The sequence below is a fragment of the Pseudomyrmex gracilis genome, unplaced genomic scaffold (assembly GCF_002006095.1).
Source record: "Pseudomyrmex gracilis isolate BER0280 unplaced genomic scaffold, ASM200609v1 scaffold_1030, whole genome shotgun sequence".
NCBI classification, from domain to species: domain Eukaryota; kingdom Metazoa; phylum Arthropoda; class Insecta; order Hymenoptera; family Formicidae; genus Pseudomyrmex; species Pseudomyrmex gracilis.
The window spans coordinates 21,959-39,357 of record NW_018021614.1 but is presented as its reverse complement, the minus strand read 5'-3'; the positions used below and the strand labels follow the sequence as shown (position 1 = coordinate 39,357).

Sequence of the window (17,399 nt, the reverse complement as noted above, 5' to 3'; positions counted from 1 at the left end):
TAGCGCTACGTAGCGCTAGCTTCGGCTAAACACACCCAACGTTTAAGTTTACGTACAGGTCTAAGTTTATGGCCAGTACTTAACGTAACGTAACGCGTTATGGAAGAGTTTGTGCGGAGGCCCTAAGCCGTACTGTGTCTACGGGTCGTGTTTACAAGTATATATAGTCTAAGGGCGATGTCCCATTGAGCGGAAATCTATAGCGGAACGGAATGTGCGGAACCAGCTCGACCAATCGTAACCACAGAATAAGCGAAGGAAAGAAAACGGAATGGCTATGATTGGTCGAGCTGGTTCCGCACATTCCGTTCCGCTATAGATTTCCGCTCAATGGGACGTCGCCCTAAGGCTGAAACCGTCGTAAGAAACTATCAGACTGGCGTGTGGACTAATCTTTACGGTCCAAGAGCCATACTTGCACCAAACCAAACCGTAAGAAACTACAATAGGATGGCCGCTCTCAGTCTTCTCTCTACTCTGAAGTATGTACAGTTTTGTTTACAACTTAAAATGGAAAAGAAAAGTGAAAAAGAGGAAGAGACAGAATGGAATTTTAAAGGGATATAAAGTTTAGTTAATTTATTAATGTATATCTACGAGAATAATCAAAATTTAATGGAAAAATACCAAGAAAAGCTTGACACAAACTAGTGCTAAGGAAATTACTACCATAAACAATGTTGATGTTAGATGATATGTGCAACGAAAAGTATAAAAATTTATTAGCAACATACAAAGCTAATAAAAAGAACTAAAACAGTACTGGAAAAAGTACTAAGTGAGTATCTCGTAGGAATATTTCAAAGTATTTGACTCGCTCTTACAAGTTACAGAGCATCAAGTACTTTTTCTGCACAGCATGCTTTATAATAGTTTAGAACTTCATGTCATTTATCAAAAACTTAAACAAGATAGTAATATTGAGAAAAATTATCGTGCTAATAAAAGTATTGAAAAAAGTGTCTAGGAAAAATTATTTTTTTATAGACAATTATCTTGTCAAACAATTACAGAGATCAAAGCATAAGAGATAAAAACTTTTAATCATTTGAAGAGTATAGATAAAAAGGGAATATTTAAAGAAAACGTGTGGTTACAAGAAAAAAATTAAAGTTACATTGAAAGTTTTTTAAGTCTAAAAAAGAATAATTCAAAATTCAAATATATAAATAATAAATTATACATAAATATTTTAACTAGGTTAGGTAATCAGTATTTGACAGAGTTTTCATTTGTGCAATATTAAATTTCTTTTTGTATAAAGAAAATATGTTAATTACCTTTAGACCAAGTGTTAAACTTTGTGTTCTTAAAGTTTAATCAGTTATCTTTTTTTTATTTGTGATAATTAGTATAATGATAATAATAATTTATTATATATAATATAAAATGCAGAAAACAAAATACATTAAAAATATTTTTTAAAAAATCAGTAATTATTAGCTACTTTTCTTTTGCGAGCTATGATGGTTTTTATTTTATATTTTTTAATTTTGTTTTAAAACAAAAAATAGTTAAATAATATAATTAGAAAATAATGTTATTAAAATAACCTTTTTGTAATTAAAGTTGAAGTGCGTTTTATATACTCATGGTTTGTATCCATCATAATCATAAAAATTCTGAATATCCAAAATATATTAGAAATTGTTGAAAACATTTTGCTTGTTATATAACATAATTTTTGTATTTATAATCAGGGTACCACACACTTGTATACCTTAATATACAATATATATCTTAACTTGAAATTCAAAGTACTCCAAAATATGCTTTAGAATCTATATTTTGAATACAATGGCACTATTTTTAATAAAAAATCATCAAGTTTTATGTTTTCAAAGTATTTGTTAATGTATCTATTAGATGTTTTAAATGTACGTGCTTAATTAATAATAGATTTGGGTCACTACATGTCACTGTTACTATTGAAAGTGAAGTGTCGCATTTTCATGTCTGAAGATTACCCGGTCTTTATAAAATGTTTCAATTACATTCTGTAGTGTTTTTGTATCGACTTGATTTCTTAGTGGCTCAAGAACTCAAAAAATGCTTCCTTATCACACATAAACAACAAATGCTCAACTTAACTAAGGGTGCTTTCCAACTATGTACACAGGCGACACTGTGTAACACCGTGTCTATTAGTGTGAGAAAGAGCATATCAGTGTGTCTCACTCACTAATGGACACTGTTACACAGTATCGCCTGTGTACGTAGTTGGAAAGCACCCTAAATAACAATACTTGGTATTTTAGGTTAGGTTAGGTTAGGAAGTATATCCGTATTCAATCAAAACATCTTATTAGTTTACTTATAAAATAAGTCGATGAATGTGTGTCAATGATTACGCGCTGTAAATAAAAACTGTAAATAAAAATTAATATATTTCATCGATGAATAAAAGAACTCGGATACATTTGCGCTTCGTGTGATTGATCAATCGATGACTTAAAAAAAAACTTGCCTTGTACCAAACTATGTATGTTAATCTATACAGATGAAAGTTCGGTCGCAAAGACGCGGTTAGGAATCGTAAGTTAGGATGGGAGAAGGCTGTGACGGACGGGGAGAGGCGTGATTTTTGTAACTACTGGTGGGATTGAGCGAGTAATCGAAAGAGGCTCATACTATCCGCGCTTTAGTAAGATTGTTCACTATAGTCTTCGCTATGGCGTGTGTAGGGTCGAATAGGCTTTGTGCTTATGTGGAGAAACTGTGTCGGTTTGGACATTTCACTCAATTACGAAAGAAAGTTTCGACGACAACGTGTGTGAAATCGCGTTTGGTGGCTTCTCAAATGAACGGCGTGTTCTTTCAACATTCATGTATCTTCCAAGTATGTTTTCATGCTAAATTCTCCGTGTGTTGTCGACTTAAATGTTTGAATTGTACCCGTTTCAGATAAATATTTGAATTGTACCGCGCTTCCGCTCACTTGGAACGCACATTATCCTAGTGGTTGATAGTTCGTAAAATATGATACGCTTGAGAAGACGAACTATTTAATTCAATTTTCGCAAGTTTTGTATTCAAAGCTTTCCGACATAACCTATATTCAGGAATACCAAATTCTCGTGACATTTTTTTATGCAACTATTTCTCTTGTAAGATTTGATGGCAACACAAAATTTATTATTTCTTCAAATGTTTTGGAATACTGTCATCTTAAGTAATTACTTCTCTTTTCAAAGACTTGTCTAAATTTTTATGTATAAAATTTATATATATATATATATTGTGTATTCAGATAAAAAGTTACATGCGCGCGCGCACACGCACACACACATACACACACACACACACATAAACATCTCGTTTTCTTTCTTCGTAAAACATTAATTTATTAAACAAAATAAACAAAAACATGTTTTTATAAATAATTTTGCAACAATTGCACATAACATGTATAAAAGTCAAGTGTTAGTTACGAACGTAAGATTCTCGATATTTTTATGTTATTATTACTGTGAACTAAAGCACCAACTTTCCTTGTATGTATTTCTTTGTATCTTGTATCTTTCTTGTATAATTTTGTGTATATAATGTAATGTATATAATCGAATTGAATAGAATAACGTAACAATCAAGAAATTATTAGAAATAATTACACTACAGTTTATTTTTCAGTCTCAATCGAAATTTTTATCTAGCAGACGTCAGATCGTATACTACTAATAAAAAATATAACGATATTTTTAACAACGATATAAAATAAAATAAAATTTTGAATAAGTAAAATGTAATACTACATATTTGTTGTAATGTTTTTATAATATTTATTTCAAAAATTAAGTAAGATTTTTGAAACTTATTTAGAGAAACTGCATTGACTATCGAGTAACGCACATTGTTTATTGCATATATGGGCATAGTATAATTTAACTACATTATTTTGCACAATTGTATTATTTATATAATTTTATGTGTATACAATGAGAATTTATTGAACTTTATTTCATGCGTGTTTATATATGTAAATATATACACACACATGAATAAACAATTACTTTTGTTTTCTTTTCGAAACATTATAGTTCATTAAGCAAAAAGTAAATTTAAACAAAAGCTTACATATCTTTACAAATAATTATGCACCGATTATACATACAGTAAATATTTGGAATGATTTTAAGTAGAATCAATTCCGATAACCTTATGTAGATAACCGTATGTAAACTGTACAAGTACAAATATTGATACAAAAGAGAAAATACTAAGAGGTTACGTTTACTTTTATTTCAATGTCTTTTGAAACACAACATTCAAAGACCGTTTTAACTTTTATTCAATTCTTCTCAAATTGAAAGAGTTTATATCAGATATTTTTTTTCAATGGCATTTTATATATATATATATATATTAATATTAAATAATCGAACAAGTTTATTCAGTTTTTTTATGATATATTAAACTTACTTGATAATATTGTTAGAAAGGTAAATAAGAAAATAGATTTTTAATAATATGCGTAGAAGTACTAGTGGTACACTCGTTATAAAAAGCTGTAGTGCAGTTTTCGAGCTATACCATGTATTAAAATCACAACTTTCTCAGGTTGAAAACGTAGAAGAAACATAGTTGTGAAACATGGTTTTGAAACATAGTTTAGAAATGTTTGCGTCGATGAATTATAAATTTAGAAGCGGCAAATCATGTACGCAAGATTTAGGCAAATTAAATCGCTCTTATATGAATAGTATACAATTGTTGATTTATTTTTTTCGCAAAAGTCTTATATATAATGTCAGATGATAACATTAATAATATTAATATCGAGTTGATGAACAATCTGTTGCGATACAACAAATTTCCAATCTAACTAGGCTAGCAGCCTTTACGAGAGATACTTGGACTACACCGCGGCATTCGCTCTTGACTTTCTCGATTCGACCAACGCTATAGTACACGTTTCCACACCTGTTTTTACCACAGAATTCTGAGAAACTTTTACTGTTCTCGTAGAAGCTACGCTTTGCGATCGAGAATGACAATCGTAGAATCAAAATTTCTCGTCAATTGAATGTAAAATGTGGATTGTAATTTTCGTATAATAAACTCATAAATATTATTTTATATGAAATTATATAGTTTGATTGATTGACACAAGTTCGACGAACACATTATATATGTTATTTCAGACGGCAAAAGTCTAACAAACATTGTAAAGATTCCTAAAAAAATCATTAAAATATATGGGATACTTCGTCATTCCGCTCTCGTAAAAAATGCGGTGAGTGTACAGATTTGCTCGTGCAGGAATGTATGAATAAATACATTCACAAAGTAATCATTGTCGTTAACGCAACAAATTATTGCAAAGCACATTTAACGAATTAGCATAAAGAAATCGCGCCTCTTCTTACGGAATGCCGATAAACAATTTAATGGATGAGGACGCAGTTACAGAGAAGATTACAGCCAATACAATGTTGTCAAATGTCAACGTCTTGTTTTGAAATTATTAACATATGATCTATTATAATAATATATACGATGATTTATTACTCTTCTCTCATTTAATACTTTACAAAACTTTTCGTTTTTTATTATAAAAACTTTCAAAGTTGATCACTCAAATTATTTTTAATTTATTATAAATCTATAACTCATATATTATTCATAGATACTTGAAAATATTCTATTTTGTAACAATTAAGAGCTTTAGTAGCTTAATGTGCTATTTATTTGCATTAAGCTACTAAAGCTCTTAATTGTTACAAAATAGAATATTTATATAAATCTTGCATGTAGCATACGTAGATACGTATACTTGTGAACATTTTGCATGCATGAGTGTCCATTCGGTTTTGGTTGCATATTTATTGCATAAAATACACACACGCGCGTGCGACTTGTGGCATACGCTTCAAGATTGTAGAGACTACGCTTCCATAGGAACTTATGATAACACAGTTTAGAGAAAAAAATTTCTCAAACGTGCTTGGTCAACTTTATGTGAGAAGACACTAAGAAAGAAAAAGAAATTCTCATTGGATTCCTTTTAAATACTCGCTATTTTTATTTCACTCTCCTCTTAGATATATACAAGATGAATTTCTTCAGGCCTATTTGGTGACTTCCTTCTGAATTATGCATTTCCACTATTATATATTGTGCGATTAAGATTAATATGAAAAAGAAATCTAGGTTTTAGTCGTGGCTCAAAATTTTATTAAGATATATAAAGAGGACTTGGTTTAAAAATATAACGGTCTTCATAATCTGTAAAACTTGGCTGTTGGGAAACGTTATGTTGTTGGAGATTATTGCTATTAATATTTTAAAATATTTATGTTTAAACCTAAATGTTTAACTGTTGATAATCTTGTCTAATTTTAACTGTCTCTATCGTAATGAAGTACGCAATCTTTCATATACGTGTGGTAATTATTAGTCTTATCACAAGGCGAGAAAATAGTCCGGGAACAATGACGTAATTTCCGCTTTCAAATTTTTCCTCACGACAATTTCACGGATGTTTGTTAACAATTTATAAGTTAATAAGCAGATATATTTTGAGTATAGAATATTTATGTTCATTTATTAGGCAATTACTTGCTACTTGGTAGTAACTTTATTGCAAGAAGGAAAAGTGAATAACGGTTGTTCGCAAAACGTCCGTGGAAAGTTGTCGGAGAATGCGTACTGACCTTGATTATTCAAACCATCCGCTTCTGACGGTGGTATTGCGTGGTCGTTGGTCTCTTGTCGATTGCTTTCGTAAAATTCGTGTCTTGTATTTTTTAAGCAGATTTAACAAGTATTTAATTCAAAAGAACAGTTGCAAATCTAGCTAAAATTTATATGAGTGTACAATATGTAGGATATATGAAAAAGTTCGGCAATAAGAATATTTAATAAAGTTATTATATGTGTATGGTTCTTTCACTATCTAGATAACGAATCATTGTGTTGCCGTACGTACATGTTAGGTGAAAATATGGTTATCGTAAATGTATCAGATCTGAAAAGCAACTCAGAAATGTTTTGTGGTTTAAGTTATTTAACATAACATCTTTTACAGTTACATAAGTTTGTCAATTGATATAAGAGCATTTATCTGTTTCAGCTAGAATAATTAATTTTTAATTTGATAACATTTTTATAGTGATATCATGATTTCATTTTTTCTTTAACAATTATCAACAGAATTTCATGGATTATACAGTTCAGATTAGATATACATCATATTCTATTTTTTTTATCTGTAACTATTGTCTTTTTTTATAAATTGACTAATTACCTATTCTATTTCTTGTTAAAAAACTTATTTCGTATTAGTTTTCTATTTTTAGGTGTGTATCAACATTTAAGTTTACTGATGATTCTTAATGACATACTTGAGAACAAATAGAAACTCTGATATACATTAGCGATATTGTACCATTGCGTATGAGCAACTTTTACTTTGCACCATGTATGGTTGCATTCAACGTTGCTCTTTCTCTTGGTGTGCTTGCATCGTTTATAGTTAACCATATCTAAATGTAACCAAGAACCTTAGACACTTAAATCAAGAAAGTTTTCAAGTATGACATATACATTTCTTTGAATTGTCTACTATAAGATTAGTAGCTTTCTTTAGCGATGAATATAAAAAAGAAATGTTTTAGATTGCATGTAAATTAAGTTAACATTGCCTATCACATATTTAATGTACGACTTAATGTTAATAATAATATATTTCATAATATGCACGGAATACAAAAGAAACTGGTTTGACTTCTGACGAAGATCTTTTTTCGCAATAGGTTTTTTTATTTTTATGCGAAGATAAATTAAATATTTTATTCTATATGTGATGCAAACCAAGTATCTTAGATGAATAAATTAATTTACATGTATCGAATAAAATAAAAAAATATTTTGCACAAACATCTAGTATATAGACTCACACGATAGAATTAATCTTTGCAAGTTCAATATATTCGATAATAATGTACAAATATGCAAGTTGACTTGTTTAATCAGTTATTTTTCATTAAAATCTTGGAGAAAAAAGACAAACTTCTAACGACCTTAAGCGCAAAGTCGTGAGAGCGACCTTGATTCCTTGGGATACGTGCAGCAGAGCACACTATAGTGCCGATTGGAACGGACATCACCATCGATAAACATGGTGCGCGATTCCAGAATGTGGGTCGGCCAACGCTCACGGAGAAAGTGTATTTTCCCACTCTTTGCTTCTTGACATTCAATACCGTTCTTTAAGAATGACGAAGATACAAGAAATATTTGCTGGTAACTGATTGATCTCGGTGTAGCTTTTTTTCACTTTTTTGAAAACATAACAATAAATAAAATAACAATTTTATTTATATATAAATTATCTTCTTTCATATCTATTTGTGAAAAACGCGAGATGTTTACTATTTATCTAAAAACTCTAAATACACTTGTATTGCTCTGAAAAGAGAGAGAGAGAGAGAGCTAGAAAAAACTCTCTAAAGATGATTTAAAGTTAAGAAATAGATTTGGATTTAAATATTTAAGAATCTCTGGATTTAAATATTTAACAATCACAACAAAAAATATATACGGCAAAATAACTTAAAACTTTTAGTGTTACAAAGCAATATAATTAACATATTTTCTATTAATGTTTTTATGTAACTTTTGTGTATGTTGTTTATTATTGTATTAAAACAGAATTCGAAATTCTTAAAACATTCTTAGAGTAGCTTAGATATTGAAATAATTCTCCAAAGAAAGTAGCAAGAAACTTCAATATGGCTGTGAAGTGAAAGCTATTTTTCAGACTAATAAAATACGATTATTTTAAAGATATGACAACATATACATTTGTGTTTTTCGAATATTTATTTCTCGAGAAAAACAAGGTTTTGCATAACTTTGTTCATGAATAGGATTGTATAATGACGCCAGACAGGATGTAAAGACTAAATTATTTTAACCTTTTTTTAAATATCTTTACGATGTCTTTCGGATTGAAAAGTACTATGCGGAACAGTTTTTTTTGCAGTCTCTTGATATTGATTTATTATTATTATTATTATTATTATTATTATTATTATTATTATTATTATTATTATTATTATTTTCATCATCATCATTATCATCATTATCATTACTTTTTTGTTTTGTAATTGTCTGAACGACATAGCTTGTTTTGTTATTCATTTAAGTCGCAGAGGCACAGCGGTCGTATTTCCCCTGTTTTATGTCAAAAATTTCTAATGAACGTTTGTGTTTCTATAGCACTATCAAAACTTGATTAGGTTTTACAATCACATGCATCTTTTTTTATTATTTTTGAAAAATAATTAAAAATCATATATATAGTTTTTTTATCATTTTGATTATTATTATCGTTACTTACTCTTATAAAAAAAAGAAAGTGCTTGGTTTCTCATACTTTTTAATATAAAACAAAGCACTGTCTGGTATTTTTCACATATTTTACAACTGTCCTCGATCATTACTTAATATAGTTGGGTTTATATAATAATATTAAGTTTTTATTATACATATATATACAGGGTGTCCCAGAATTGGTTTAACATCTCTCGTAGACAGGTAGAAGGAATAAAACTGAGGTAAAAAGTCCTATATCATTTTGCTAGATTCGCAATAGTTACCGAGATTTTAATTAACAAAGATCCGCGAATAAGCGTGCATCGGGCTGTCTTACGCGCGTAAGACAGCCCGATGCATGCTTATTTGCAGATCTTTGTTAATTAAAATCTCAGTAACTATTGCGAATCTAGCAAAATGGTATAGGACTTTTTACTTCAGTTTTATTCCTTCTACCTGCCTACGAGAGATGTTAAACCAATTCTGGGACACCCTGTATATGCGTGTGCGCGCGCGCGCGCGTGTGTGTGTACATACGTATATATATATAAATGTGTGTGTACAGTTTTGTAAATTATACTTGTTATAAAAAAAATGTTCTTTACTTAATATTTTGTGCCATCAACTACTTCTTGTGCTACAAAAGACCATTTTGTTCATCACAATTTGAACAACCTTTACCAGAAACGAAATTGACTCACATGCATGCAAAGAATATGATGAACAAGTTATAATGATTATATATTGTGTTTGAATTCTTTTTTTCTCTCTTATCGTCAATTTTTTTAATTGGAATTTTTTGTACAACGTTTCATCATACATAAACCGACTTGATGTCGAGAAAGGTTGAAGGCCGTCAAGATTATTTCTCTTTTCATGTGATGATTCCCGGCCAAGTTTATAGCATTGCGTTGCCACAATCCACTTGGCAGCAGTGGTCAGTCCAACTATGTAACCTCATTTTCTCTTCTTAATGCGGATCTGACTATTCATTACTTAAGATAATCTACGATTAAACTCCGCCCAATTTCCAATCAAAAAGTTTATATTACTGTTGAATTAAAAAAATATATATACTTATTAATTGTAAGTGGGAAAAATTTGTATACAATCATACAAAAGAAGACCGCAAACCTTGACTTCATTTTTTTTCATTGTGCGTAAATTAGCTTCTTTCAGCCGTTAATTGCAAGTAAGGCTTCAAGAGTTTTACGATAACTAAGTTTTGTAAAAAAATTTTATTTTATAGTTTTTGTTTAGTTTTTGAAAATAAATCAGTTCTTTCTATATTGTACTACGATTATTGGGCTTATATATACAGCATAGTTTTCGTAATTTCAGGTTCTGTAATTTCACGGACAGTGTTTTTTCCATATTTCACTTTCTCCTATTATGCTGTTACACTATTATTGACACTGTTATAGATACTCGCACGTTAATCGCGCATGTCATTTCTACAATTGACTACAATAAATATTGGGACGCAGTATTTGTATGTGCAGTATCGTTTTGCGTAAGACATTGCTTCTTCTAAAGAGTAAATGCAAGGAAAACGTGGAAATAAAAAGTTTATGGATCTTGACGTTGTAAAAATATATAGAATAGGAATTGTGCGCTAACTAGTTTTCTAAATATTGCTTTTTAATCTTGCGTTAATCCTGATAATACAGCAAAATTTCTACAGAAATCTGTGAAGATACGGAGCGTAAAAATATGGAAATTGTGCTATAACGGTTAGTACAACTACGGTTTAGTAACTCTCTATTTTTAAATTATGCTAATTGTTACGTGATATCATGTGACAGGGAGCTTTCATAATCATCCTGATAGTGATCCGCACATCGGCAGGTCCAGGTATGCATCTTCACCGACATGTTAACAAAGTTGACGCAATTCTTCGCAGCGATAAATCAACCATTGCATGTGTAAAAGACATTATGAGCCGCGCGATAATTGAAACTTTTTCAAATCGCGTATTCATGAATGGAAATCTCGCCAGTGATGATGACACTAATGCAGTCAGAAAAAAAAGAGACGAGAGAGAGAGAGAGAGAGAGTGTGTGTGTGTGTGTGTATGTGTGTTTTTAATGAGTCTACTTAATTGATACACTACTTTTTTTTATATTCAAGTTTTCATATTCTTAACTTAATTTTTGTTCTCTAAGTTTGTGTGTTGTGTTCTCTATGTTTTGTTTTCTAAGTGTGTGTATGTACAATATTTGTTCGTATTATAACTGTTCTACAAAATATGCTCTAAAATTATCCTTTAAATAAATAAATATTAAGTTTCTTAAGTATTGCTTTACTAAACATATAGATGTTTTAAATATTGCATTTCTTAAATTATTCTGCGATTGTGCGCAAAATAGAATTGGTGAATTGATAAAAAATAACATATGAATATTAGACTTATATTTTATAAAAATTTACATTAGTGATTTTAACACTCAAAATATCTATTAGTTTAATTATACCAGTAATTACTTTCTGTAGGAATTGAGTAGAAAAATATGTTTTATTTCTCATTTTTTGTGAACTCGTAATTCCCTCTATAATTTTCTCTGTCCTTGGCGTTGGTTACATTTGAAAGAAGTAAAAGTAGAATGCAGTGAACTTGTTTGTATTGCTAAAGCTAGTTATACTATGATATAATAAGTAGTCATTTTCGAATAAGAGCACATGGAAATTACCAGATACGCATGAACATCCATTAAGTGCGCTTATTGCTTAATATCGTAATTACGCACGCATGATGTTCACACTGTTTCAAAAATAAAATGAAACAATATTTAGTAATGTAATTTTTCCATGTTTTAATATATTTTCTTTTTATTAAACATAGGATGGTCGTATTTGTTTTTAACTGAAAATGTAATATTGTTAATATTTCTTGGCTTCATGTTGTCAAAAAGTAATCAGTAATGTTCTTCTCAAAATATATATTATCAATATATTATCAATATAATTCTTAAAATTCACAATGGGGTTACAATACTCACTATTAGTTTGCGTAATCATATAATCTTAATAATTACTGTGTTTTCTTTCGAGTAAAAAGAGCTAAAATACAGTCGACGCGTGACGTATTGCAAGAGTAGTAACTCTTTAAATGAAATACTGACGAGAGTAATAAATCGCGTATTGCGTCGAACGAAGTAGCTAGTAGTAGAGTGCATAAAGGAAAAAGAAAGGGACAATAGAGCAGTGAGAGACGAGAGAAGAAAGTTTTTGAAACAGAAAATCGCATTTAATTTTAATATAATGCTTCTATATCTTTTTATATCAAGATTTAAAAGTGATAAATTAAGAATTAAACTACAGAAATCATAGTAACGGATAAATATTGTCATATTTAACACGTTAAGTGCCACGCTGATTTTTAAGGAAGTCCCCGTCAGGCCACGCGCGCCGCTTAGAAGCGCTGAAATTGTAGGGCCAATGTTTCTTATCGCAGTAGAAGATAGTTTACGTTTAGAACGTGATCCCTATAGGTATTCATTCAACACGTTACGTGCCAAGTCTGTTTTGTTTTCTTGAGTGTAAATTAACAGTGTAAATTTTATAGTTCTATATCATGTTACACGCTGTCAGTCAGCGGTGGTTGACGCGGCCGAAACGGAAAGTCTAGTGTTAGCCACCGATGGCTGACGTGGCGCTCAACGTGTTAAATTTCTAACTGATTATTTAGCGTTTTAGATTATCTAACGCTGACTAAAATGAACAGACTACTTTTATACGAGACAATTTGGATTATTACTACATATACTTTTAAATAAATATGTAAAATTTAAATTTAATTTAAAAAAAATTAAATATTTTTATTAAAAATTATATTTTATTTTAAAAAATTAAATATATAGAAAAACTTTATAATATTCACACGTTTATATATACATGTATTTATTTATATGTATACATACGCGCATATATGCATATGTATATAAATATGTGTAAAAAATATGTGTGTAAAAAAATAAGATATTTAATTTTTCATGGTTTTGTTTAAAATTTGAATAAAATAAATATTTGTAATATTGCGTAGTTAATTTTTATGACACAATATAAGCTTATAGTCAATATTTGACATAATGTACTTTTTTTCTTTCATTTGCAGAATAAAACGAACAAATACAGCAGCAAGATACCTCTAGCTAGAACAACTAGCACTATGCAAACGCAGATGCCTGGATCTTTGCCTGATTATCAAATCGATCCTTACAGACTTGTAGAGGATGACCTTAAGGATATTTTTGACGATATACGACTGGTAATGCGTTTTAATTAAATTAACTTTGTAAAATGTATGTACTAGAACTTTTTGTAATAGAAAAGTTAGAATTATCTATCGATTTTTTACAATTGCTAATATTTAGCAATTGTTTAATTTTCTATTCTCAAGTTGCTAAATATTAGCAACTATAGCAATTATGAAAAATCAATAGACAATCCGCTGTGACTTTCTTGCAGAGCAATAGGCGAATAAGGCGAGTTAGTTACATAAAAGTAACTGAAGGCTATTAATTTCCATTCGAACAAAGTAGCCATTGTCATTCACATAGGTAATCTCGAGAAACTTTCGGGAAGTAAGAGTACTGCCTAGCAGATATTTATGTAATTGATTTAATCGATATTACGTACATAGAGCATTAGGAAATTGTGTCGTCTATTGTAAAACGAATGCAACAGTGCGGAAAAAATGCGTGTATTCAAAAGAAATACTTTCTGAAAAAAAAACCGACGTCGAATCGAGACTTGCTTTGATTTTAACAATTTCTCCACCTTCTTTTTAATGACCACATTTTGAGGCAAACACTAATCTTGTCAAAGTCAAATGTTCTATAGTTAGAAATTTTCCGATTAAGAAAATAAACTGATCAAAAGAATTAAAATGACAAAGTGATCAAAACTTTATGATCAAAGTACAAAAAATTAAGTTGTACACAAGTTAAAGAAACTTTTTTTGACTTAAAAAAATTGATTAATACAACAGACTGTCAACTAGTACTGTTTGAAAATTTATTTTTCTTTTATTTTCTATACTTTATCATAAATTTTTAACCATTTTTTGACTGGTCGACTGTACTGACCACTAATTTTTAATCAGTGTGACTAATTGTAATGAGAAGAATTGAATATAACAGTCGCAATATATGATAATAAATTAACTGGCAATATAAGAAGAAAATAGTTTTTTAACTATCTGACTCTTTTTGACCTTGTTTTTCTATATATATTTTGTAAATGTTTTATATTTCTTAGATATAATGACATTTGTGTATGTGCATCTTACTGTTTTCAATTGTCGCTAAAAATATTCTTATTTCTTTGGGGACAGGAACAATCGTTAAGGCACGTTTATAAATATTGATGAAGAGTCATGTAATTTTCACGTGGCAGCGCCTTTGCTTAAGGTGCTTCGGCCCGTAAGCGAAAGCAGCTTGACTTCACGGTCTGCATATGATTGAGAAGAGAAGAACTTTTACTCACAATCATCGTTCACGTACGACAATGTGAAATTTGCTAAATCTATAAGAATGAAAGTGTTCTATTTAATTCTGTAGATAATCGTTGAAAAAATGAAAGTACATTGATTCAATGTGCTAATCATACTATTACGTCCAAGTTGTTAAAAACAGTGTGCCTAATTATCAAATATCTCACTACGTTGTTTAAAAAAAAAACATCCAGCACAGAACTTTAGATATTTTTCAAATAAAGAGAAAATTCTTGAGCAAGTGTTCATGACAATTCAAGAAGTTTTCTTTATTTTACTAGCTGCACTAGTTCAAAGTCTATCTTTTTTTATTTATATTAGAAGAAAAAATATAAACTCTGAACTAGTGCAGCTCCAATACAGGGAAATAAAACAAATCTAAGAGCTCATCATTTTGTCAAAAAGCAATTGTTCTTGAAAAACAAAAAGTAACATCACAATGCTCTTCTCCATAAAATTTAATATATCGAAACAATTCCATTAGCAAGTTTTTAGTTATCATTTGTCGATTCTTGTCGAAGTTTATAAATTTGACAAATTATATATAAATATTACATTACAAGATTACTACAAACGTCTAACAAATGAAACGAAATTGAACAAAACAAATGAAAAGAAATTGAACGTTTTTAACAAACTATTCTAATTTTAACAGACGTAACTTGATTTGAGAAAAATAAAAAAAATCGATATATCGCAAACACATTATCGATAACTCAAACTATATTGAATGAAATCTAACTTCTTTAAGTTTGATGTCCGATATCGCATAAGTAACAGCAATTCGTAAAAAACCAGTACCGATATAACTGGTTATCGAAATCAAGATGCGTTCTTTTTGATTTTGGCCAAATTCCAGGAAGAACTTTCAACCGACACTGTGCCGAGAATTGAAAGAAACTCGCTGATTATATCCTCTCTTCTTTTTTGCAACAAAGACAGTTATTTGACATATTTATTTTATAATTATACAGAACGGATGCCGAAAGAAAGCTGCAAGTAGAAGCTGCGCTGTACTATTTGGTGGTTTTAAGCAAAATCTAAATCAGCACCCTGTGTGCACACATGCACAATATAATTTATTTTATATATAGAGCTATCGAATGATACTAATTTGTTGTAAATTAATTAATTAACATTAAATTTATAACTTTATATTTATAAAAAATTAAATTTGCTTTCTCAAATTATTGATAACTGAATAAAAAAGAAAAAAAAGTGATTTAAACTGGCGCTCTCAACAAAAAAGAGTCCTCATGTCTTGCTTCGTAACTAGTCAAAAAAAGAAGAGAGAAAATTAATTATAATTGTAAAACTTTAAAATTAAAACACTTATAAACGTATTGTACGGCTTTTCAATAAATGTCAAGATACCTATGTGTGTTATACCTATGTGTGTTATACCTATGTGTTTCATTGTTATAGGAACTCATTAACAATATTTCCCAAGAAGAGCTGCAACCTATAAGTACATATTATTTGGATGGCCAAGGTAAAGCGGTGCGACCTATGTTTACTATACTTATGGCACGAGCTATTAATTATCACAAAGGAAGAAAGTAAGCAAAGTTCTGTTTAGAATGTAGATTTGCAGATTTTAATTGACATTAAAGTGGAACAATATGGATCGTATTAGAAAATGATTGTAAAAACTTTGCGTGAAATAGTTAAATCTTTTGTTAAGTTGTTGCATGTGCGGTACAGTTAATCTCTACAAAAATATATGTTCTCATAATGTTTAGAAAACAATTAAAGCAATTAAATTAAAAATACCGACAAAGTGGTAATAAGCGAGAGACAAATGAATCCGTATAAAGTGGCGAATATATCGTGTATAAGAATGAGAACGCGCGTGAATGAAACTGCAATAGTAAGCATCGAATATACGTTTTGATGATTCGGAATATATGTTTTGATGATTTGAGAAAAGTGATTAAATTGATTTTTTGTTGATTATTGGAGATAAATAACATTTTTTTAAATAACAATTATATATAATTCTTGCCTATATTCAAACAAATGTATTTGTGATAATGTGTTTGCAAATTTAAAACATTGAACAAAAATTGAGGTAATAATATTTAAATAATCAATTTTTTTAATTAGAGATTAAAATTTTAATTGAATAATTTATTCTGTAACTAAGATATTTCATTTTCTCAGTGTTCTCTCGCATTCACAACGACAAATAGCAATGATCTCTGAAATGATTCACACCGCTTCCTTATTACATGATGATGTAATTGATCAATCGGATATCCGTCGAGGAAAACCATCAGTTAATGTCGTCTGGAATCACAATAAAGTAAGTTTCTGTTTTCGATTTGCAAAGTACAGTCAAAATATAGTCTGATTTGTCTTAAATGAATGTGCAAACAAACAAAATGATATTTTCCACTTTTTTCTACTATTGTTTACTTATTGTTTTTCTATTGTTTAGTTTTGTAAAATTAAATAATGATAAAAACTTTTTTTTCTAAAATAACCGTAAAGTTGAAGGAGACTAATGTGATTCATGCTTGAGCAATGACTTCCATACTTTTTAGGTTTTGGACTAAAAATAGTTTAAATTGTTTGTTATTAATTT

At 29.5% G+C, this 17,399-nt stretch overlaps 1 protein-coding gene across 4 annotated transcripts in view; it reads left to right on the top strand.

Annotated features, from left to right (window-relative positions):
* The first annotated feature begins 377 nt into the window (after positions 1-377).
* LOC109861782 (decaprenyl-diphosphate synthase subunit 1) overlaps positions 378-17,399 on the top strand; it is a 28,733-nt gene continuing 11,711 nt past the window's right edge. Inside the window, exons 1-4 of one of the 4 annotated variants that reach the window (XM_020441587.1) lie at positions 378-482; positions 13,433-13,585; positions 16,238-16,371; positions 16,976-17,117. In XM_020441587.1, the coding sequence (XP_020297176.1) occupies positions 13,487-13,585; positions 16,238-16,371; positions 16,976-17,117 (375 nt within the window). In that variant the 5' untranslated portion in view covers positions 378-482; positions 13,433-13,486. The other 3 variants (XM_020441588.1, XM_020441589.1, XM_020441586.1) reach the window with 3 other exon arrangements.